Source organism: Caretta caretta, chromosome 8, assembly GCF_965140235.1.
Source record: "Caretta caretta isolate rCarCar2 chromosome 8, rCarCar1.hap1, whole genome shotgun sequence".
In the NCBI taxonomy this organism is placed as follows: Eukaryota; Metazoa; Chordata; order Testudines; family Cheloniidae; genus Caretta; species Caretta caretta.
The window spans coordinates 93,454,324-93,476,801 of record NC_134213.1 but is presented as its reverse complement, the minus strand read 5'-3'; the positions used below and the strand labels follow the sequence as shown (position 1 = coordinate 93,476,801).

Below are 22,478 nucleotides of genomic sequence, written 5' to 3'. Positions count from 1 at the left end.
GGGCAGGGACATACATAAAGACTTGATAGGTTTTGATGGGGTAGTGGATGGGCTGGGTGGGACTTGTGGAGGAAGGAGGAGAGACTTTTATCCAGGTGATGTCACGTACATTAGCACTGAAGTGGACGTTTTTTAGAAGGATGGGCTCATTAAAACAGCAGCACATCACTGGCGAGCTGGGCTTTTTTTGTTTTTGTTTTTAATTTTTTTTCCTCATTCCTGACACTCCATGGTCAAGGCTGCTGAACAAACTCCGTGGTCTTACTGCTCTTTTGGTTGCGGGAGTTGGGGTGTGCGAGCCTATGTGCTAAATGCCTCCCGCAAGGAGCTGTGAGAACCCTTAACCCCGCATTGGCAAGCAACGTTAATAATCAGGAGGCTCCACTCCGTGTGCTGTTACCCTCCCTGTGATCCCCACTCCATTTTTTCTCCCAGGGACGTGGCAGCTAAAGAGGGATGTTTTAAAAGTGTATGACCTCTTCACAGACAAGTGTAATGTGTAGAATGAACAATTGGACTAGATTTGTCATGCCCAGTAACTTCATAAGCAAGGTGGCAACGCCAGCCGCACACTGGCAAACAAGAGCCTGTCCCGGCATGGTTCCGTTTAATATAATTATGCTGAGAGTATAAAAAGAGCTTCAGTGACTGGAAAAGAGCATTTCATGAATCCCAAAAGCACACATTACCTGTACAATGTTTCATGCCTCTTCCCCCTCAAAAAATCCAGCATCTTCTGTAATGGACATGTATAAAGCTTATTTTCAAAGCGGGGCAAGATGGTCTTGTTAAGACACTTGATTCGGCCTCGGGAAATCTGGGTTTCGTTCACTGATCTGCTACAAACTCCCTGAGTGACCTTGGGCAAGTCATCTGTAAACAGAGGTAATACTAGCTTCTTCCTGGTACTTCTTTTTCTGTCACTTTTGGAAGGACTCTCTGACTCAGTGCCTAGCAGAATGAGGCCCTGATCTCAATTGTGACTACAATACAACTAATGAGGTCGATGATGATGATGATGTCACTTATGCATTTGTACAGCGTTTGTCACAATGTCTTCCTGACCTGTCTGGCCTGTAGTCAATATCTTAATTTATGTGTTTAATAATATATTGGCAAAGCTAGTAAGTAATGACTTTCCTGTAACTTATTGTCACCCCTTTTTTGGCCTGAGCAGTTAGCCAATAGACAAGGGGGCCTGGAGGAATGTTTCCATTTGGAAGAAAAATTGATCAATCAGAAATTGATCCTGTTTATTTGCAAAGAATGCAAAGTCCTGTTTCCTTGAATACTGGATGATCGTACAAGTAGTCTCCTTGCTTATAATTCCAAGGCTTCTGTCTAGCCAGCACGCTGCCCAAAAAGCACTCTTGACTTTCTCTTACGGCAACTGCTAATGTTTCTCTTGCTGTCTTGTTTATTTTCTGGCCCTCGCCACTTGCTTTCTAGCTGCCTCTGACTGGTACTGACATATAGACACACATATCTCCACCCAGTTAATCCCCAGCTGCCACATTTGCATTCAGTCTAGTTTTGGGCAGTGGTGTTTATCAGTCTCTGGGGGGGGGGCTCAGACAAAACAATGGAAACCATTGCACCAAAGGGCCATTTAACTATGCTTTCATTTATCCTGAATGAAAATTAGCTGTTATGATAAACAGCTTCAGCAAAATCTGGGACTTCCCCTAGAGCTAAGACACTGCTGTTAATCATGCAACCTCCAGTTTAACATTATAGTTTATATTGTAAGCGCATAGCCAAAAATGCAGTTCTGATTCTCCCTGATAAAATGCTGTACAATGACAAGTTTACAGTTTTACTTTAGGAAACTTGTAAAATATAACCACAACTATCTAACAACCTAAAAATGAACTAGACCTAAAATAATCCGTTAAAATGTGTACAGCTGATTCACAGTCCTGGACCACACACTGAATAATAGATGATGCTTAGGTCCAGTGCACTCTCCCAGGTGGCATAAATATGCAATTACACAACAGTGACTTTCTACAATGGCTGTAAAATTAAAACTAGATTGGGGTATGTGTGCCCCTGTGGTGCCTTGGGGTAGGTGGGGCATTTTATGAGAAGTGAGGGGAAGGGCAACAGTCCCCCTAATCGTAGACGTTTTGTACGCCTCCACAGTCACTGTGTTTAACAACTCTGAGTAGCAAAGTAACTCCTCCTCTTGTCGCTTTTATGCACACCAAAGCAAGTGTGTGTGTGGGGGGGGGAGGGGGCGCTGGGAGTGTAAAAAAGCAGGGCTAGCTAATGATAACCCAGTAGATACAAGAGAACAAGTGCTACAGAGAGCGGTATAGGAGAAAGCATAAATGAAAAGAAAAGAAAGCACAAATGAACTGGCTTGCTTTCTGTGGAGCTCCATCTTATGCTTGAACTATTGTCAACTCACCCTTGACTGTTCTGCCCTGCCACCAGTCCTGTCTCCCGGAGGGCAGAATATGGTGGAATGGCATCTTAAAAAGGACACCCACCATTCAGGGCTCACGGCTCCGCTTCATGAAGGGGAATGTTTGGCCCCAACATACAAACATGCTTTATTTATTTAAATAGCAGAAGTAGTCTGTGTGCATGTTAACTAAAAGTTGTTGTACAGCCAAAGACAATGTTGTTTGAGAAAGCTAGGAAAGAAATGACTTGGACGGTGATATATAACTATGACGTGGGGGGAGGAGGGATTGAGAAAAGTTGAGAGGAAGTGTGCTCTCATGATTTAGCCACTGAACTGGGACTCAAGGCACATGGGTTCAATGCCCTACACTGCCAATGTCTTCCTCTGTGGCCTTCAGCAGGTCACTTAGTTGTTCTCTTTTCATCAGTTCCCCATCACTAAAATGGGGATCAGAATATTCTCCCTCATACTCCATCTGCCTAGCTTGTTTGTTTGAACTGTTAGTTCTCCAGAGCAGGGACTCTGGGGTGCTATAATCCCATCTGGAATTGGGGCCTCCTGTATTACAATACTCCTGTATTACAAACTATTATGAACAGTTTTTACACTGTGATTATCAAGAAAGGGAACAAAACGCCCCACAGCTGTTATTCCAGATGACCGGGAATTCTAAATGCATTCCCTAAGTCTTTGTGTGGCATTGCCATTGAACTTCCCACGAGTTACATTTTGGGCTGAGCGCCTGTCATGCATTTAGCTACTGGCAACATTAACAAACATGAGGAACCCGGCTAAGGACTCAAGATGCTCACACCTAAGGGTAGTTCTTCAGGGTCAGTCTGTAGGCACATCAGCTCTCCATCTGCCAGCAACTAGGCTGCCAACAGCATCAGATTGTTTGTTTGTTTTTTCCTCTGGAAGCAACCATGATTGGGACTGGGTGACTCCGTCTGGCAACAATCCAAACCTGCACACCTTCTGTAACGGTCTCACCACATCGCCTCCAACTGTGAGCGAAATGTAAACTGCCCAATGATGTGACTAGCTTTGTCTATGCTATGAGAGTAGTCAATAAAGAGGCAGCAACTGGCATGAGCCATACAAAGCAGCAAAAGCTGGGGAGGAAAGAGGCTGCACTAATGGGAGGACAACAGTGAGCAGGCCAAGCAAAAGCAGAAATGGTTTGTGGCAGAGTAAGGCAGAGCTCTGTTATGGGTAAACATGGCTACCATCCTCAGTTATGCTACACATGGGTAATGAAATGGATAATGAATGCATGTACAACGTAAACTACAGAGACATCTTCCTAATGCAACGAGGAGTATAGGTCATGTTCTTTGCTCACTAAATGAGTATATACTTACGATGTTTTAAAAACCCTCTAGGGCAGGGCTGGCCAACCTGTGGCTCCGGAGCCCCATGCGGCTCTTCAGACGTTAATATGCGGCTCCTTGTACAGACACCGACTCCGGGGCTGGAGCTACAGGAGCCAACTTTCCAATATGCCGGGGGGTGCTCACTGCTCAACCCCTGGCTCTGCCGCAGGCCCTGCCCCCACTCCTCCCCTTCCCATCCCCTCCTTTGAGCCTGCCATGCCCTCGCTCCTCCCCCCAGAGCCTCCTGCATGACACGAAACAGCTGATCTGGAGGTGCGGGGAGGGAGGGTGAGGTGCTGATTGGTGGGGCTGCCGGTGGGTGGGAGGTGCTGGGAGCAGGGCGGGAGCTGATGGGGGGCTGCTGACCTATTACTGTGGCTCTTTGGCAATGCACATTGGTAAATTCTGGCTCCTTCTCTGGCTCAGTTTGGCCACCCCTGCGCTAGGGTTAGGGTGACCAGACAGCAAGTGTGAAAAATCAGGACGGGGTGGGAGGTAATAGGAGCCTATGTAAGACAAAGCCCCAAATATCAGAACTGTCCCTACAAAATCAGGACATCTGGTCACCCTATCTAGGGTGTCCAGCCAAGGGAGACAGATCGGGGAACACCAACTATTATGTGGTGCATAGAGAGAATTATAAGGGAGGGTTAGGACCTTAGTGCCTCAAGATGGGGAAACCAGCCCTCGAATGGAGGGGAGAGGTACTGAAATGTTCCAGTGGGCGAAGGGGCTAGGCTAGAGGTCAGAACCATAATGAACCCGAATAGCCTCATGTTTGCTAACAGCCCAGTGTGTATTGTAAGCAATGTAGAAATCAGGGCTTGGAGTGTCAGTGGTGCGAAAGGGCCCTAACGTCTTAAATGAAGACTCAATGCGGTAGATTCTATGTAAACAGTGAGGGCTTGTCTACACTGGAAATTGACATTAGAATAGCTATGTCCCTCAGGGGCATGAAACATCCACCCCCAAGACACATAGATATGCCGACCTAACCCCAGCATAGACAGTGCTAGGTCAATGGAAGCTTTCATTGGTCGACCTCTCTGCTGCCTCTTGGGGAGGTGGATTAACTGCACTGCTGGGCGAACTCCTCACATTGACATAGTGAGTGTCTACACTGAAGCGCTGCACAAGTGTTTGACGTGTAGACATACCCTAAGGCAATATCTGCACATCAGGCTAGAGGTGTAAATTCCACCTCATGGCGGCACAGCCATGCTAGATCTAATCAAGCGAGCACACTAAAAATAGAGGGTAGCCACAGCACGAGGGACTAGCTGCCCAACTGCGTGCCAGGTGTCTGACGGGTACATTCCTGAGCAGCGAGGCCCGTCTGCTAGGAATTCCCAAAGAGATCGTATTAGCCTAAACTCTATCCAAAGAACCCAGGAGCACCTGAGTCAAATAGAAAGGCGGTGCTGAGCCTTATGGCATACATTTGAGGGGGTGAGGATGTAAGTAGAGAGCATGGGGCATGTGGGAGCCACTCAGTGCAATAGAGGCCTCACTCAGTTGGCCTTGACCAACAGGACAGAGCCCATGAGTAGAATCTTCCTTCACAATATAAAGAAGAGCGTTAATGTTCTATCTATAAATGTATTGGCTCAGATCCTGTCACTCTGGTGCCATAAAGCAACCTTAGAGCCAGCTAGCTTGTCTAGAGAGGGAGTCCTCTGCTCTTGAAGACTCCCTGGGTGCTAGAGAGCTGCTGTCACTGAAAGCAGAAGCTGGTTCTTAATTGTGAACATTCTGGTTGTAGCCAGACACTGAACTTTATTTGAAATTGTTCAGTAGATGCTTAGCCATGGCTGCAGAAAGAGTGGAAAAGCAATCTGAACTGGAGCATTTGATGCACATGAAAAATATCTGAAATGCTAAAAGAGCCATCATAGAACAGCCTTCTATGCAAGGCACTAACTACGGGTGTGTGGGGAGTCGAGGGGAGGAAAATGCCTTGCTAAGTAACTATCAAATGATAGCCCCCCCCCAGGATGTTGCCCCGGAATGGAGGGGTGTTGTCACCCCAGACTTTGATCAAGCTAATTGCAACTATATTGTGTGCATCCACCCACCATGAATTAATAAAATAGAACACCATCTAGTTGAAGGCTAATGTGAAGAAGCAGGACTTCTGGAGGCAAGGTCAGATGCTAACTGCAGGCTTGCAGTTTCTGCTAATCAGAATGGGAGGTGGGGAGAAAAGAGTTAACAAATTGAGACTGAAAGAAAATAAGTGGATGGAGACCTTGAGTTTGGGCGTGTTTGATATAGAAACTTATTATGACTAAGATTGTTAGACATGTTTTGTTGATAAGTAGTTTATTGTAGTTAGGAGAGGTGATGACTCAGTAGGGTAAGTAAGCTGTGTGTTTTGTAAAAGTTAGCTATAAAAAGACTAGGTAATAGAGTGTACTTTGGAGCAGTTCTCTGAAGCTATCCTGAGAGATTTTCCTGACATCGTACTCCCTGGCGAAGAGCCTGGCCATCATGGACCTGCTGCTAGTTTCTCAATACCAGCTCAGATTCTAGGTAATTATCCGGGATGTTCTAAACCTATTGCTTATGTGTGAGTGTGCTTGCATCTAATAAATTGGTGTTTTAGATAAGAGCACTCTTACGCATATCAATTTTGCATCAGCCGGAAGTGCTGAGCTCCCATTGATTTATTCCTGACACTGCCTGGAGTGAAACAGTTAAGTTTCCACTGCTTTGGGTTCTGAAAGCCCTGGGTAACCCAGGATACATTCTTTGTGCTCAAGGTGCTATTAACCAAATGCACAGTGAAGTACATCAGCAGTAAGTGAAACAAGCAGCAGGAGAAAAAGCCTGGCGCCATAGCCAAGACTTGCAAAATAAACTGGAAGAAACCTCCAAATAGACAACCGGCGGGAGATTATTTTGCACATAGCCTAACTTCATCTCCAGTATCACTCTCCTTCTCCCCCACTGCCCCAGCAAACATTTGTAGTTGTGTGTTTGTTAATCTGTGGTGTGGCCCAACCCCCGCAGGCAAATGTAAGTTAGAGAACATGAAGGTAGGGGCAGAACTCGTGGTTCTATGACTGGCTCCAGCAGATGGGCCCCCTTTATGCTGAGGGGAGGTATAATAGATGAAGTTGCAGTGAGAGCTACCATGGTGCAGATTCACTGAACTCCAGAGACTTTCTTAGGGGGGAATGTATGCTGGGACTTGCATTTGCACCCTCAGGTGGGGCATACATGGGTAGAAATCCTTGGAAAGCCCTCCCAGCTTGGCAAAATCATTACATGGAAAAATGATGTGCATTTAATTCCTTCAGAGGAAGGGAGGGGGTTTGCTTTGAGAAGGGACTCAGAAAAATCTTGTTTTTTCATGTAAGCAGAGTAAGTGGATCTTAACTGTAGTCCCGCCTTTGCTTTCACTGTTCCACTCTCGCCGTATGAAAGAAGCAGCAGAGGAAATGTAGTACGAGACTAACTGACAAAGCGTAAAAAGCCCATTTCCCCTCATATACACTTGGTTTCTAGACTCCAGCCTATTTTCTGCTTCACCCCCAAAGCTGGGAAGGGCTCTGCGCAATGGCTGCTTAACTGGCTGTCATCAGCGCTGGGTGTGCTTCAGCAGGGGATTGTGTGTGTAAGTACGTCTCTTTGGGATCCTTGGGGCTGAAAGGTGCTAGATCAGTGTATGATGGTGGGATTGTAGTGAACTAGCAGGAGGCTCCTCTTTAACCTACTCTTGCCCCATTAGCAGTCCTTATGAAGTTGCCAGATGAACTCAGAAATACACACCCTCTCTCTGAGTATGAGACCGAATCCTCCAATGAAAGCAAAAGTCTCTTCTTGTGTCATTAATTAGACCATCCAAATCTCCATCAGCACTACATTGCATCCATCATAATTGTATTACACTATTTTTCCTCACCAGCCTCCCATCTGGTTCAGGAGTAGGCTGATGAGGTTTTGGAGCAGAATAAATGGGAAAAGCACAATGCAACTTGGCTGGGGGAAGAAGAATGTCCTGAACTCTAATGCCATTCCACTGACTCCTTGGGTTTTTAGCAGGTGGTTGGGTGGGGGTTAGGCACACACAACAGATAGGGAGAAAAAAGAAGGAGCCAAAGGGAAATTGCTTTTCAAATAACGGTGATTATATATACTTGAACTAAGCAATTACTATAGCAAGTGCAGGATAAATGGTCTTTTCATGTAGGCACAGTAGTGGGAGCCAGGAGATATGGAATCTACAGCTAGAGAAGTGAAAAGTGCTTTTCGTGTTCAGTGGGTATTGTGCACAGTTACTACACTGGGACTCTAGTAGGGGATTTTTCCGGATGGTAAGGTTATACTCATGTTGCTGTTAGGGTAAAGCTCTCGGTGAATCGGTTATAAGGGGTTGTTAGGTATGCACTGCATTTTGTCTTGGCTGCTCAGAACCTGGGCTTGGCGCTCTTTTATCTTGTTAGTACAACTCTCAGTAAACAAATTAGCTATGTAAATAACAATACAAACAAGTGCTCCTTATTAACTTAAAAATGTCAGTTATTGGAACTTTTTTTCAGAAAGTTATTTTTAAATTTGCAAAAAAATTTAATAACTTCTTTTACTCTTAGAATTTCTTGAGGAATCACTTTTCAAGGATTATAGGGCCAAAATCCAACATTGCTCAACAAATACTTTTAAATTACCCTTGAAAATACTATCCCCATTGCAAAATAAGGGATGTAACTGCTCTTTAACTACATTGATCCTCAGCCAGCCAACAAAATATCTGCCCCTCTGAAGTATTTCTAAAGCACCTAAATGCCTTAAAATAAACACCAAAAGTAAAATTAAGAACCATGGTAAATTTGCCTATGAAATGTCCAGCTCACCTTCGTTCAATGACATGTACACTAAACCAACTGCATCAGCAACCCCGCCGTTGCACCTGGACTAGTCCATATTTAATACTCTGCCCTAGTTCCCTTCTTGGCCCACCATCTAAAGCAGGGGTGGGCAAACTTTTTGGCTCGAGGGCCACTTCAGGGTTGTAAAATGGTATGGAGGGCCGGGTAGGGAAGGCTGTGCCTCTCCATACAGCCTGGCTCCTGCCTCCTATCTGCCCCCTCCCACTTCTCACTCCCTTCAGAACCCCTGACCCATCCAACCCCCCCTTCTCCTTGTCCACTGACTGCCCCTCCCAGGACCCCCTGTCCCTAACCACCCCCCGGGACCCCACACCCTATCCAACCCGCCCTGCTCCCTATCCCCTGACTACCCTGGGATCCCCGACCCATCCATCCCTCCCCCACTCCTTGTCCCCTGACTACCCCCTTCCAGGACCCCCATCCCTAACTGCCCCCCCCAGGACCCCAACCCCTATCCAACCCCCCCTGCTCCCTGTCCCCCCTAACCTCCTACCCCCCGAACCTCTGCCCCATCCCACTGCCCCCTGTCCCCTGACTGCCCCCCGGGACCTCCTGCCCTCCCCCCATCCCCTTACCCTTACCAGGCCGCTCAGAGCGGCAGGACAGGCTTATTTGAAAGCCTGGGAGGCGGGCGGGTGCAAGCCGCACTGCCTGCATGGCGGCGTAGCTGCAGCGGAGGGGGAGCAGCGGGGGAGGGGCCGGGGGCAAGCCTCCCCGGCCAGGAGCTCAGGGGCCGGGCAGGATGGTCTCACAGGCTGGATGTGGCCCGTGGGCCATAGTTTGCCCTCCCCTGATCTGAAGTCCATGTGGTTTCTCAGCCACTCTCCTGGCAGCAGGGTAGAGCCCTAATACTGCTGTATAGGTTAGGAATTCAAATCCCAATGTGGGCAGGTTTTAAAAATGAATTAGTATTAACTTTTTTAAGTTCTCTCCTGGTTGTGTTTTTTTCAGTGAAATTTTTTTAAAAAAAAATTGTTTTGAAAAGTTTCCATTGAAAAACTAAATACTGTATTTCATGAAAAACTGCAAATGAAACCAAATGTTCCTTTTGAAAGAATTCATGAAATATACTTCCTTTTTTCAACCAGATTGATATGGGAGTGAGAATTCTTAGGCCATCCTGAGTGTACATGCATACAGACTGGTATGGTAGGGACATAAGGAAGAGCTGCCGTCATGGTAAGATGTATCACAACAGCCAGAGCCCCTTTCCTAAATCAGGTTCCCAAATCATCCAGTTGCTGATATTGGGCCCCCGTTGGGTTATAAGAATGGAGGCAGGCAGGGAAATTTGGAGACATAGTGAACTGCAGATGCAGCCCTATATACTAGCACAGCAAACCCTAAGTATTTTGAGAAATGGGGCAACGACGAAAATGTCCTGGCTTTCCCTACCGAGACAGCACACAGATCTGGTATGGCTGTGGGGAGAGAGTAAGTCCCATTCTGAACTGAAGACTTAGCTTCACGTCCTTCGGAGCTTGGAATGTGCATTTCTGGAGAAGGGTGGTGAAGAACAGGAACAGCTCTATTCTAGCCAGCTGCTCACCAAGGCAACCACGCTTTCCTGAAAAGAAGACAGTTGTGCACATCAGCCAGAGGATTCTTGTCAGAACAGTTTGGGTCTCATGACAAATGAGGCGTTAATTTCCCAAAGCAGCAATTTCGGAACAGCAAGGAAGAAGAAATGGTTTTGTCATCAGTTCCTCCCTTCTGAGTCCCTGTTTCCTGTTTTTAGGACTAAATTTTCCTTCACTTATAACTGTGGATGCTAAGGTTTACATTAATTATAACAGTACCTGTAGCTCACGAAAGCTCATGCTCCAATAAATTGGTTAGTCTCTAAGGTGCCACAAGTACTCCTGTTCTTTTTGCGAATACAGACTAACACGGCTGTTACTCTGAAAACAGTACCTCCGTAATTCCTTCTATTAATAGAAACAATCATGTCTGAGAGCTCTTGGATGATCAGCCACATCTCTGCATAGCTATCGAAGGCCTAATCTACACACATTTTTATACCAGTATAACGATGTCTTTATTCTAGTGCCTAATCTCAGTGTAGTTTATTCCCCTTCCCATAACTGCATCCACACTAGAAAGGCGGTGATGTTTTAACTTATATTGATTAAACAAAAATCACACACATAACTGACAGAAATCTAGGAGGCGTGTATACTAATATAGTTAACACACTACAATTTCTGTGTCTAGCTGATGTCTTACTTCCCTAACACTCTCAGCTACACACAGCTGTATTATTTCTTGATTAAAAAGTTAAAATAAAATAACATAGGTGAGGTGCAATCTTTCCCTGGCCTAGCTTCTCCATGACATAACACATGGTGTGCTGAACACACGCAGGTCTCGTCAGCATTATTACTAAAGAAGAAAGCTGTGTGTCCCTGAATCTTAGTTTCTAGATAGACCGCTTAAAAAGACAAGGGTATTACATACTTTCCTTAGCCACACATAGCAAATACTAATATTGCTTGTTCTTTTCATTTGCAAGAAAGCACTGATAGACCTTTATATAAATGAGGCTTGTGCAAACCTGTGAATCCCTGGTTCACATGCATTTTTGTTTCAGGAACTTAATGCTAAAGCTCTTATTGATTTAAATTGTGTGGGATCAGCCCTTAATGAGCCCAAGTGATGGAGAATACACCACGTTCTATGGTAAAATGTTCTAAAGGTTGATTGGTTTTTATGAGGGTGCTTCAGGGATCTCGCACACTTTTATCATCTTTACCACGTTTACTCCCCCTGCTGTCTCTCCCTACAACTGAAAAGAAGTGGTAAAAGGTGAGGAGGGCTATTCCTTCTGTCCTCACTCCTACATTCCCATCAAGTGAGACAGGCTACTTTCTCTTTGTGCCCATCGTAGGGTATGTCTACACTGGAGCTGGTGCACTAACACTAGAAGTGTATCCGTGGTGGCAAGAGCAGCTAGCCACCCAAGTATATTCGGAGGGTCTCGGAAGGGGGTGTACTCGGGACAGCTAGTCCATCCAGCTGCATGCACCACCACGGCTACACTTCTATTTTTAGCGCACTAGCTGACGCAGAGCAAGCATGGGTATATCACCCCCACCAAGAAAATTACACCTCCAGCTCCAGTGTACACATACCACTAAGGACAGGAGAGCTGAGGCTGCTCTTTGCCGTTGTTGTGTCGAGCCTTGTTCTAGGAGAGAGCACTTGCTAAAGAATGACAAGGCCTCTCTACCTATGAAAAAAACTGCACAAGCTGAACCCACAAACTCTGGCCATGATTTTCATTTCTGAGCTTTCTATTTTCCACTGTGCCTCTGTCACTGATAAATGTTGTGGGTTTTTTCTAAACTGAAACAGGAGAGAGGCCAAGACTTGGTGCTATAGTGCTAGTCGACAGAGTCAGACACATCTCACCTGCACATCTCACCTGCAGAGAATGGCAGGAAAGTTTCTCTTTTCTTGAACTGACCATCCTCCAGAAAATGCTTAGGATTAAAAGTCTGAGGGGTTTCCCACTCATTCTTGTCAAACAGCACAGATGTCAAATTGGGAATCAAAATGGTGCCCTAAAGAAAGAGAAAGAAAGGAATTTAAACCTTCCCTGATTCCATTTTTAATTGTGACCCGCAAAGAGGCAAAAAAGAAGGGGTCATGCCTTTCATTTTAATCTTTTATGATGTACAAAGAAGGCACAAAAGGATGTTTTTTTTTTAAACAGGATAATTTTCCAGCCACTTCTTTACACTAAATTTATCTAGAATTTCAAATCTGGCTTTCCCTGGTCTGACTAAAAATCACTTCCCATCTCAACTAAACAGATTCATTTCCTTCACAGGTGTGATGTTATAGACCTACTAGTTTTCCCGCATCTCCTAGGAAGAACAGCGTAGGCAAGGTTGAATTTCTAATAGAAAAAACAGGCAGAAAATATATAAACTCTCAGGTGTTCTCTATACAGCATAATACATCAAAAAGGAGCACAACCCATTCACCCACCTTTCTTTTTTAAGGGCCAAATTTTCAGGGATGTGGTGGTTGTTGGCCTTGAGTGATGTATATGTCTACAGTATATACCTATAGGCAAATCCAGCAAGTGCTCCTGCAAACTAACACTCATGTGTGCTAAAGTTCTTTTTTGCACTCCTAATTGAAGATATAATGCACTCTCATAGAATATCAGGGTTGGAAGGGACCTCAGGGGGTCATCTAGTCCAACCCCCTGCTCAAAGCAGCACCAATCCCCAACTCCCCAGAACCCAGATGACCCCCTCAAGGATTGAGCTTACAACCCTGGGTTTAGCAGGCCAATGCTCAAACCACTGAGCTATCCCTCCCCCCACTCACCTCCTGCTACTGTGTGAAAATATTTCCCAAAAGTTATATTAATGAAGGGTTATTGTCAGCAGAATGGAAGGTTGACACAGGCAATGGTCTCCTGTGGCACACTTGCTGGTAGAATGGTCCTCTACCTGGCTGACCTCCAGAATGAGCTCACTGCCCTTGAGCATGGATTTGTCCCCATTTCACTGAGGATCAGTCCACAAGCCGGAGAGGAAGAATGCACCCAGGTGTTAGGACCTGAGGAGAGCTTCTGCTGGACATACTCGGGGAACGTGGGGTAGGAATTCCAGCCTGCTCCCTTACATGGGGAGAAAGTGTGGCTCAGCAGCATGACAAGGTGGAGTCAGAAAAGCAGCAGCTTGAGAAGAAAGCAGTTCAGAATTCTGGAGCTGCTGGAGATGAGATACGCCCCACCTGTAAAAAGCAGCAGCCGCTCCCATCTGCAGACACCAAAACCCAGACCCTCATTTAGGCACATAACTCCCACTGATTTCCAAAAGAGTTAGGTGCCTAGATACCTTTAAATCTTTGCGTCCAAGAGCCTGGCTGATCTTTCATGAGTCAATAGGCACAGTGGAGAACTTGTGCTGGACCTAATTCTTAGTCCTTTTATGATGGTTTCATGCAATTAAAAATAAACAACTTACATCATGTTTTATGAAGACAGACTGCAAAAGTCTGCTCTAGATTCCAACTTCCTCAAAGCTTGAGAATGTGAGCATCCAAGGTTTTGGTTAAGGAATTTTAGCCCAATATAGAAATAGTTGTAAAATGCAGCTCTGGATCTGAGTTGATTCCCAAAATGGGTTCAGATTCAGAACGGGGTCCTCCTGGGTGCGAAGGTGTTTCTATCTGGGACTTTCGTTTGGGCTCATCGCCACTAATTTCTTAAACCAAGATAAGAAAGAAAATCACATTTCCTTCCAGCTTACTTTCGGCACATAGAATCCGGCCAGTGTAGTGTCACTAGTTGCCATTCTGGGCACATTTAAAGGCACGATGTTGCTTATCCTTTGCACTTCATGAATAACTGCATTGGTGTATGGCATGTTGTCCCTGTCACCCACGGCTGGCTGGCGAGACTGGCCAATCACTGTGTCAATCTCCACTTGCACTCTCTCTACGAAAAGAGCAGAGTTCACCATTGGTATGAGAATAAACAATATGTTCTTGAAACAACGGGCTTAAGTTGTGCAGGGTTCAGAGTTCATTGATTTTAAGGCTATACCTAATAACGCTTAAGTCAAGCACTGGAAACAGCATCAATCTCAACGTAGAGATCTGAACATACAAATACATAAGAAAACTACAGCTGGTTAGCCACAGACAAATGTAGTGGTAAGGAGGTGAGAGGAATTTTAAAATGTAATTCAGGCATAATAGGAAGACCTCCTTTTATACCTATATGGAAGTCAAGGGGCATTTACTCCACTTCTCAAAATCAAATGTAAAGGCATTATCAATACCTGTTTTGTCCCTGTTCAAAATAGCAAAGTCAATTACTGGCTGACCCAAGAGATATCTGAGCATGAAAATATTTATCTGCTGGTTTTCTTTGTCAGGCAAGACTCTCAAATTTTGTGGGCACAGGGTTATTCCAGCAGCTTTCCAAGAGTCCAAGGACTGCACCTATTTTGCATTAAATGAAGCAGATTATATCTGCCATTATTTTCAACACAGGTCCCCCTTGTAGCCTGCATGGGTCACATCTCAAGGCTGAAGAGGATTTAATAAATCAACATTCTGAGTTCTGTGAAAAGACCCCGCTGTGGCAAGGGTTAAGGGTAGAAATTCAAGAGCTATTAAGAAGTGAGAAATATAAATCATTACCATCTACCTTGAATGTCTGGATATATGGCCATGTACAGCAGAGCCCAGCGGAGGGTTGTAGATGTTGTCTCAGTTCCAGCAAAAAAAAGATCCAGTGTGGAAAATAAGAGATTTTCTTCATGGAAACTGGGGTCGGCGTCAGCCTTAGAATAAAGATATACGTGGGTGGGACTACTTTGGTGTATTAGTATTATACAAAACATCATTCCAGGCTCAATTTTGCAACGTGCTGGGTGCCCTGAATTTCCATTGCCTTCAGTGAGAGTTGAGAGCACCAGCACCTCACAGGACAGTACCATTAGATAGAAAGACTGTGCTTTTAGCACCATTCTTGAGAATGAAAAGTTTAAGCTGATACTAGGTGTGAGCAGAGGGCCTGCTGAAGTCAATGAAAGACTCCCAGGCACTTCAACCAGCTTTGGGTCTGGCCCCTAAAGCACAAGGTAACCTTACATTTTTAGGCCCCAATTCAGCAAAGCACTCAAGCATCCGAGTCGTCCCTCTGACTTCAGTGAGCCTGCTCTCCCCTGCTTAAAGGAAAACGTGCTTAAAGGCTTTGCTGAATCAGTTCCATCCTACCTGGGGTTTCTAACTGTAAATTAATGGCGGGTCAGATGCTCAGACAACTCAACTGGTGAGCCCTGTTACTGTCATTCTACTTCCAATTTTTAAAACAAAAAGTGCTTTGTTCCTGTTCACTTTGTTCTTTGCACTCTTACCTTTGCAATTTCCTTCAGATAACAGTCAATGAAGTCTCTGGGTTCAGATGGATTCCAGTCCTCTTTATGCTTTGCAATCATTTCCCTCACAAAACACTTCAGTTTTTCCCAGTTTTTAAAAATGGTGTGATGGGGTCCAGGTATCCACTTCATTATGGTGGGGAAGGAGTTATACAGCTTTTGACATACAAACAGCACACAATACGTTTTAGCCTCGTTTTAGAAAAGTGCTGATTAATACACTCACATGCATTCTGCTGAAGACACCGTGTTTATTAAACCACATTAATACATAATAGTATTATGGACGTGCTCAGAGCCCTCAGGACCCCAGTGTGGTAGGCAGTTCATATATACATAACAGTCAGCCCTGACTTGAGGCCCCGAGAATTCAAAGAGACAGAACAGACAAAGGGTGAGATAAAGGAAATATTATCACCATTTTAGAGAGTGAGCATTGAGGCAGAGAAAGATTAAGTGACTTGGCCAAGACCGCACAGGCATCTGTTACAGAGCCAGAAAGTGAAGCTGGGTGTCCTGAGTCCCAGTGCAGAGTTTTAACCACAAGCCCATTCTTTCTCGTTAAGATATGCACTGTGTTCTCTCCGCCCACTGCTGGGCTCGTCACCGGCTACTGCTCCTCTTGCTTTGGCGCCCCCTACAGGAAAATGCACTGTATTACCTGAGGCTGTGTGTTAGCAGCCACTTCAGATGGCTGAATGGCCACCCTGGTAATGATTCGTTGATTTACTGGGGAGGAAGGATATAAAGGTCACCAGGCAGGCACTGTGCTTTGCCTCTCAACATGACCGCTGGTGCAGTGGCAGGATTATGTCTCATCTCAGCCACTATGCTGTGCTGAACTGGGAAGCAACAAGAGGAGAAAGGTCCAACAGGGGCTTGGTAACAACGTGTCCCTGGAAACCATGATCGTCCCTGATTTCAGGGCCTATGTCAGAGAGCCAGTACCATTATGAAACACAGTGCTTTGTCCCTGCAAATGGGGCCACCAGAAGAAGCTGCCAGCTGGACGAGACCTTGACCTTGAGAGTAGGTTGGCTTTGCCTCTGGGGGTCACCTCCCACTAGGCCTGTTGCGTAATAACACCTCGCCATCTTCACTGCCACAAGAGTATCCAGCGAATCTACCCCCCACCACACAGGTCCTTTAGCCAACCCTGCCCTGAGCACAGAGTCCAATGCACAGTGTGACAGCAAGGAATGGAGTTGCTTGGGAGTAGCGAGGATTTGGCACTTTTTCTTCTTCCTCTCACCTACTCACACCTCCCTGATGCCCACTGAAACATCCCACTGGGTCGTCAGCCCCATTAGAGATCACGCGAAGTGCCTGTGGGTTGGTGGCACTGGCATAGAGAAGTCAGACTGAGGATCTGCCAGGATAGCTTCATGCGGGCCAGGTGAAAGAGATCGGTTTCAGAGTAGCAGCCGTGTTAGTCTGTATCCGCAAAAAGAAAAGGAGTACTTGTGGCATCTTAGAGACTAACAAATTTATTTGAGCATAAGCTTTCATGAGCTATAGCTCACTTCATCGGATGCATGCAGTGGAAAATACAGTGGGGAGTTTTTATATACACAGAGAACATGAAACAATGGGTGTTACCATACACACTGTAAGGAGAGTGATCAGGTAAGGTGAGCTATTACCAGCAGGAGAGAAAAAAACCTTTTGTAGTGATAATCAGGGCGGGCCATTTCCAGCAGTTGACAGGAACGTGTGAGGAACAGTGGGGGAAGGGGGGAATAAACATGGGAAAATAGTTTTACTTTGTGTGATGACTCATCCACTCCCAGTCTTTATTCAAGCCTAATGTAATGGTGTCCAATTTGCAAATTAATTCCAATTCAGCAGTCTCTCACTGGAGTCTGTTTTTGAAGTTTTTTGTTGAAGAATTGCCACTTTTAGGTCTGTAGTCGAGTGACCAGAGAGATTGAAGTGTTCTCTGACTGGTTTTTGAATGTTATAATTCCTGACGTCTGATTTGTGTCCATTTATTCTTTTATGTAGAGACTGTCCAGTTTGACCAATGTACATGGCAGAGGGGCATTGCTGGCACATTCACGTTCTCTGTGTATATAAAATCTCCCCACTGTATTTTCCATTGCATGCATCCAATGAAGTGAGCTGTAGCTCACGAAAGCTTATGCTCAAATAAATTTGTTAGTCTCTAAAGTGCCACAAGTCCTCCTTTTCTTTTTTTTTAGGTGAAAGAGACTAACCAGAGGGGGTACTGAGGTGGAGAGAGATTTGTTGGGGAAATGAGAGCCTGGTTACCCCAGTCAGGCTATGGTAGAAGTGAATCTGGGACGACATTGTCACGCTCAGTCCTGCTTCCACTGAAACTGCTTAAGCTCAAATAAATTGGTTAGTCTCTAAGGTGCCACATGTACTCCTTTTCTTTTTGCTTGGGATTTTGCCATTGATTTCATGTTTACAGTCAAAATCAAACAAGTGCTACCTGGTTCCAAATAGTTCCCTGAAGGTACAAAGTCTCATCGATCAACTGCAGTAACTTCTGGAAGTGACTATCCTGATAGTCAAACCTGTCCCCAAAAGTGATGGAACAGATAACGTTGGAAACAGCATTGTTAATTTTAAAGTGAGGGTCAAAAGGTTCCCCTGGAAGAGAAAAGGAGAGAAATCGATGTTCTTGTTTCTTACAAAAGGGGAAGAAAGTTGCTGACAGACATAAACTATTTGATGTGTATGAAATCCATTAATAAAACCTGAAAATATGCATTTTTCACACACACCCACACACGCATACATATCCCTTGAGCAACGTTTGCTGCATTTCACACAGGTCTCTGGCTTTGTTATAGTACAAGGAGGTTTTACATACATGTGATTATGAACCAGTTTCTCTCCATGGTCATTAATCTTGGCAATGAACACTTCTGTGGGACTGTTTTGTAAATTTGTGTGGGTACGTAGAGTCTGAAGGCAAGCTGACGACTCAGCATTTCATGCCATTACTGACCAATATAAAAACATGAATCCCAAACACCACCAAACTTTTGGATCCGTATCCAGATCTGGACCGTGGCACCAAGGTGTATATATGTCTAATGGGCTAAGCCAATCCCTCATCTGAACTGAGGGTTAGGAAAGTTCTGGATTCCAACATCACATTTCAGGCATATCTCTGTTGTTTCACGTTCATTGACAAAAAAGAGCCACAATTTTTGATAGAACAATTAAAGTGTCATTCTCTCTAGTTCTCACCTTTTTCTTCTTCAATTGCATCTGTGAGGTATCTGCTCTCCTCCTGTATTCGTTCTTCCAAGCTCCTCTTCCCCAGGCCAAAGTTTCTTAGAGTTGATAAAGCAAATCTTCTTTGTTGTTTCCAGCCATGTCCATTAGAGTTGACTAATCCTGGGGTGAAAAATGACACCTGGTGTATTCAGAGTAACAGCCGTGTTAGTCTGTATTTGCAAAAAGAAAAGGAGGACTTGTGGCACCTTAGAGACTAACAAATTTATTAGAGCATAAGCTTTCATGAGCGACAGTACAGCTCACTTCATCGGATGCATGGTGTATTGTAATGGTCATTAGAAGATTAGAAAACTTTAACACTCCTTTCCTTTTTCAAGTTTAAGTGAGGCCTGGCTATCTTTCCACAGGATATTTTCTTCTGTTCTGTTTGCCATGCTCATCGCTATTATAACTATTATATCAGAGTGCCTGGGCTCTAGCAATGGTGGGGTCATGTCCAACATGCAGAAGGTACACTTTTACAGAATGTACATAGAGCTGAGGTTGACAGAAGTAGGCCTCAATGCCGATCATGAATGAGGTTGGAAGATGCAATTTTGAGGGATTTCAGAAGTCTAAATCCTCCCACACTGACTCTTGCTGAAGGAAAACTTGCAAGGGACCATCCAGGAGGGAAGTCCATTCTACTTGCCATCACAGCTCCGTGGTAGCCATGTGACTCTCTGCTGCTGCCACCAGGGATGTAAACATGAGAAGTCAATGAGACATGAGCACATGTGTAAGTATTTGCAGAATTGAGGAAATTACTAAGGCCCAGATCCTCAAAGGTATTTAGGTGCCTAACTCCCATTGATTTTACTAGAAGTTAAACACCTTTGGACCTAAGTTACTACCCCAAAGCAGACTTCAATGAGACTGTTCACGTGCATAAAGTGAAGCCCATTTGTAAGTGTATGCAGGATCGGTGCCTTGATTATTAAAAATGTTACACCTGAAATACTTGAAGAAAAAGATAAAAAAGAAACTTACCAAACGTACCGAAGATTTCGTAGATAAGAGGCATTTGTGGGCGATCAAGAAAGTATTCACCCTGATGGACAAGCACATCCTTCACCAGCTGGAATCCATTTACAATCACAAATGTCAGGTTACCAGACTGCATGCTGAAAATGTTGCCATATTTTCCAGCAAGCTGGGGGGAAGAAAAGAGCATGTGGCTTAGTTCATATTTAATTTGTTTGATAATGAGAGCTAGAGCCCATGTGATGACTTCTTACTTTTTTTACAATTATTATTATTTATTATTTGTATTACAATAGCACTTAAGGTCCCAGCAGTTCAAGCACTGATTAAAAAGACAGACCCTTTTCCAAAAGAGATCACAACTGGATATAACAGGTGGATGAAGCATATAAATGGGGAGGAAAATGAGGTAACGGTAAAACAAGCATATCTAAGGACAGTGAATGCCCTGTGCCTTTTCCTAAGGGATGTCAAAATAAAACAGACCTGCTGGTAAATAATAATTATTGACAATCAGCCCACTCTAAGCTGAGAGGAGCAGACACCTTCCTGGCTGGTAGCAATACTGACTGTAGATAAGTTGCCCTTCAATGATCATTCCTATAGTGAAGAAATCAACACTCTGGTTTAAACAAAACACACTCTAGTTCTGTCAGAAGCACCCCTTCCTTCTGGCCTACACCCACCTCACAATATACTACGTAGCCCCCTGGGACACTTGGGGTGTGACTGAAAGCTGCGGAGAACAAATTACTGTCTTCCATGGAGGCCTGTGTGAAAGGAACCCATTCTAGCCCTTGCAAGGGGACGGCCCTCACAAATAACCTTCTAAATTCCCTTGGGCTTCATAAGTCACTTTCTAACCCCTTATGAGCTCCCAGTTAATCACATCCTCCCTCGTAGGGCAGGGTGCTTCCAACCCTTGCCCAACTCCCCGTACTCCTTACAAGTTTTTACCAAGCCTGCATTCTTCGCAAACCTGTTTAAAACCCTGTAATTAAATTCCCTCAAGCCCTTTTGAAACGTCACTGAAAGTTTCCACACAACCTAGTTCCTTGTGAACTCTTTCCAACCCCGATGAGCACCAACCTCAAACCCTACACAGTCTCTTCCAAGTCTCAGTCCTTCGATACTTGGTAACTTTTTATGAGCCACTTCTTACCTGGTAAGTCCTTGTGGGCCTGCTCCTGCACTGCCCAACCCCCTGCACACATTGCAAGCCCCCTGTCACACTCACAACTCCCCACTAGCTACCTTCAAGCCATGGTACATTGTGCACTGCATTAGACACTGCCATCCACATGTAATCAGGCCTCAATTCGCTGATACATCAAATCTAATTTAAACTGTACCCCAGCACAAAGCAGACATAAACCTGGAGGATCCTACCTCCTGAGGATTTCCATGTGGAAAGGAATCCACAGATGGGACCCCCCACATCCTGGACATTGGCTGAGGGAAAAGGGGTATGACCAGAGGTTTCCCTGTGCTCTGGTGATCCCAGGCAGCAGGCTTCCGGAATGGCCCACTGGGCCAGCTACTGTTAGTAGCTGGTACAACACAGATCAGTCTAGAGATGGCCCTAATTTATGCCAGGGGCCAGAACAGCACCAGAACAACCCCAAGGTCATGGCAGTGGAGAGGTGGTGCCATCATGAGTTGTGCCATACATCTTCAGGCGCAGCTGAGGGTCTGACCCAGGGCCTCTCTCACCCACCGTTCCCTGGTTCAAAAAAAACCTCTTGCAAACGGAACTCCTATCCTTGCTCCCCTTCCCCACTTACCTTCTCTATGGAGCTATGGGGCTGTTTGAAATCCAGATGGAGCATGTGGCCCAGGAAGGGCAGGGGCAAAGGTCCTGGAGGGAAATTCTTCGGCCGTCTCCTTTTCATGCAGTCAGCAATCAGCAGGAACAGGCCTAAGAACACGACCAGTGTCTGAAAGGGCATGCTCTGCCAGAGCCACATTAACCCAGGGACAGCCTGCAGCAGCATCTTCCCCGGCCAGGTGCACACCTGCAGCTGTATGAGGGACGAGTGACTGGGGTAGAGGGAAACCTGAGAGCAGCAGGCACAGCCCTGACCATCCACTTGCTGCTGACACTGGTGGAGGACAAAGTTTATAAGCAAAATCAACACGCCCTCAAACAGCTACACAACAGCTTTTGATGCCAGAGTCCTACCCCGGAAACCCTGCTAGAGCCCCCTCTCCTGGTTCCTTCAACTCACTGGGAAAGATTTGTCAGATTTTTCCTCCTTAGTTATAATTTCTCATTTTCTCCTGGTTCTTTTTAAAAAATCAATTACAGATTCTCTCCTCCCACATCCTCTGTCATGAAAACTGTCCAGTAAAACCAGATTTTCTACAAATCTGGTAGTTAGGAATGCAAAAGAACTTTTTACAGTAGGTGATAAATGTTTTGAAAGCATCATTTTTATTGTAATTCTTGTTTTGATGGCTTATGTTCGAGCCTGATGCCGCATTCTCTGAGCAATCAACTCCCATTGTCCTCCATAACAAGGTTTTTTTTTCTTTTTTGGCTCCCCTCACCAAGGTATTGGGCCACTTTACAATTATACATTTACTGGCCATTCCATTTAAGAATTTAGGCCCCAGGCCTGCAAGGAGATCGAAGAGGGGGCCACAGTGATTA

General features: G+C 45.1%; 1 protein-coding gene across 1 annotated transcript; it reads right to left on the bottom strand.

The window, feature by feature from the left end:
• Positions 1 to 9,770: 9,770 nt before the first annotated feature.
• Positions 9,771 to 21,819, bottom strand: LOC125640755 (cytochrome P450 2J2-like). Its single transcript, XM_048859630.2, has 9 exons — positions 21,610 to 21,819; positions 19,832 to 19,994; positions 18,812 to 18,961; positions 18,045 to 18,205; positions 15,569 to 15,745; positions 14,857 to 14,992; positions 13,952 to 14,139; positions 12,106 to 12,244; positions 9,771 to 10,248 (listed from the first exon to the last, which is right to left on the bottom strand). The coding sequence occupies exons 1-9, from the start codon at positions 21,817 to 21,819 to the stop codon at positions 10,073 to 10,075; spliced, it is 1,500 nt and encodes a 499-aa protein (XP_048715587.2). The 3' UTR covers positions 9,771 to 10,072.
• Positions 21,820 to 22,478: the final 659 nt, after the last annotated feature.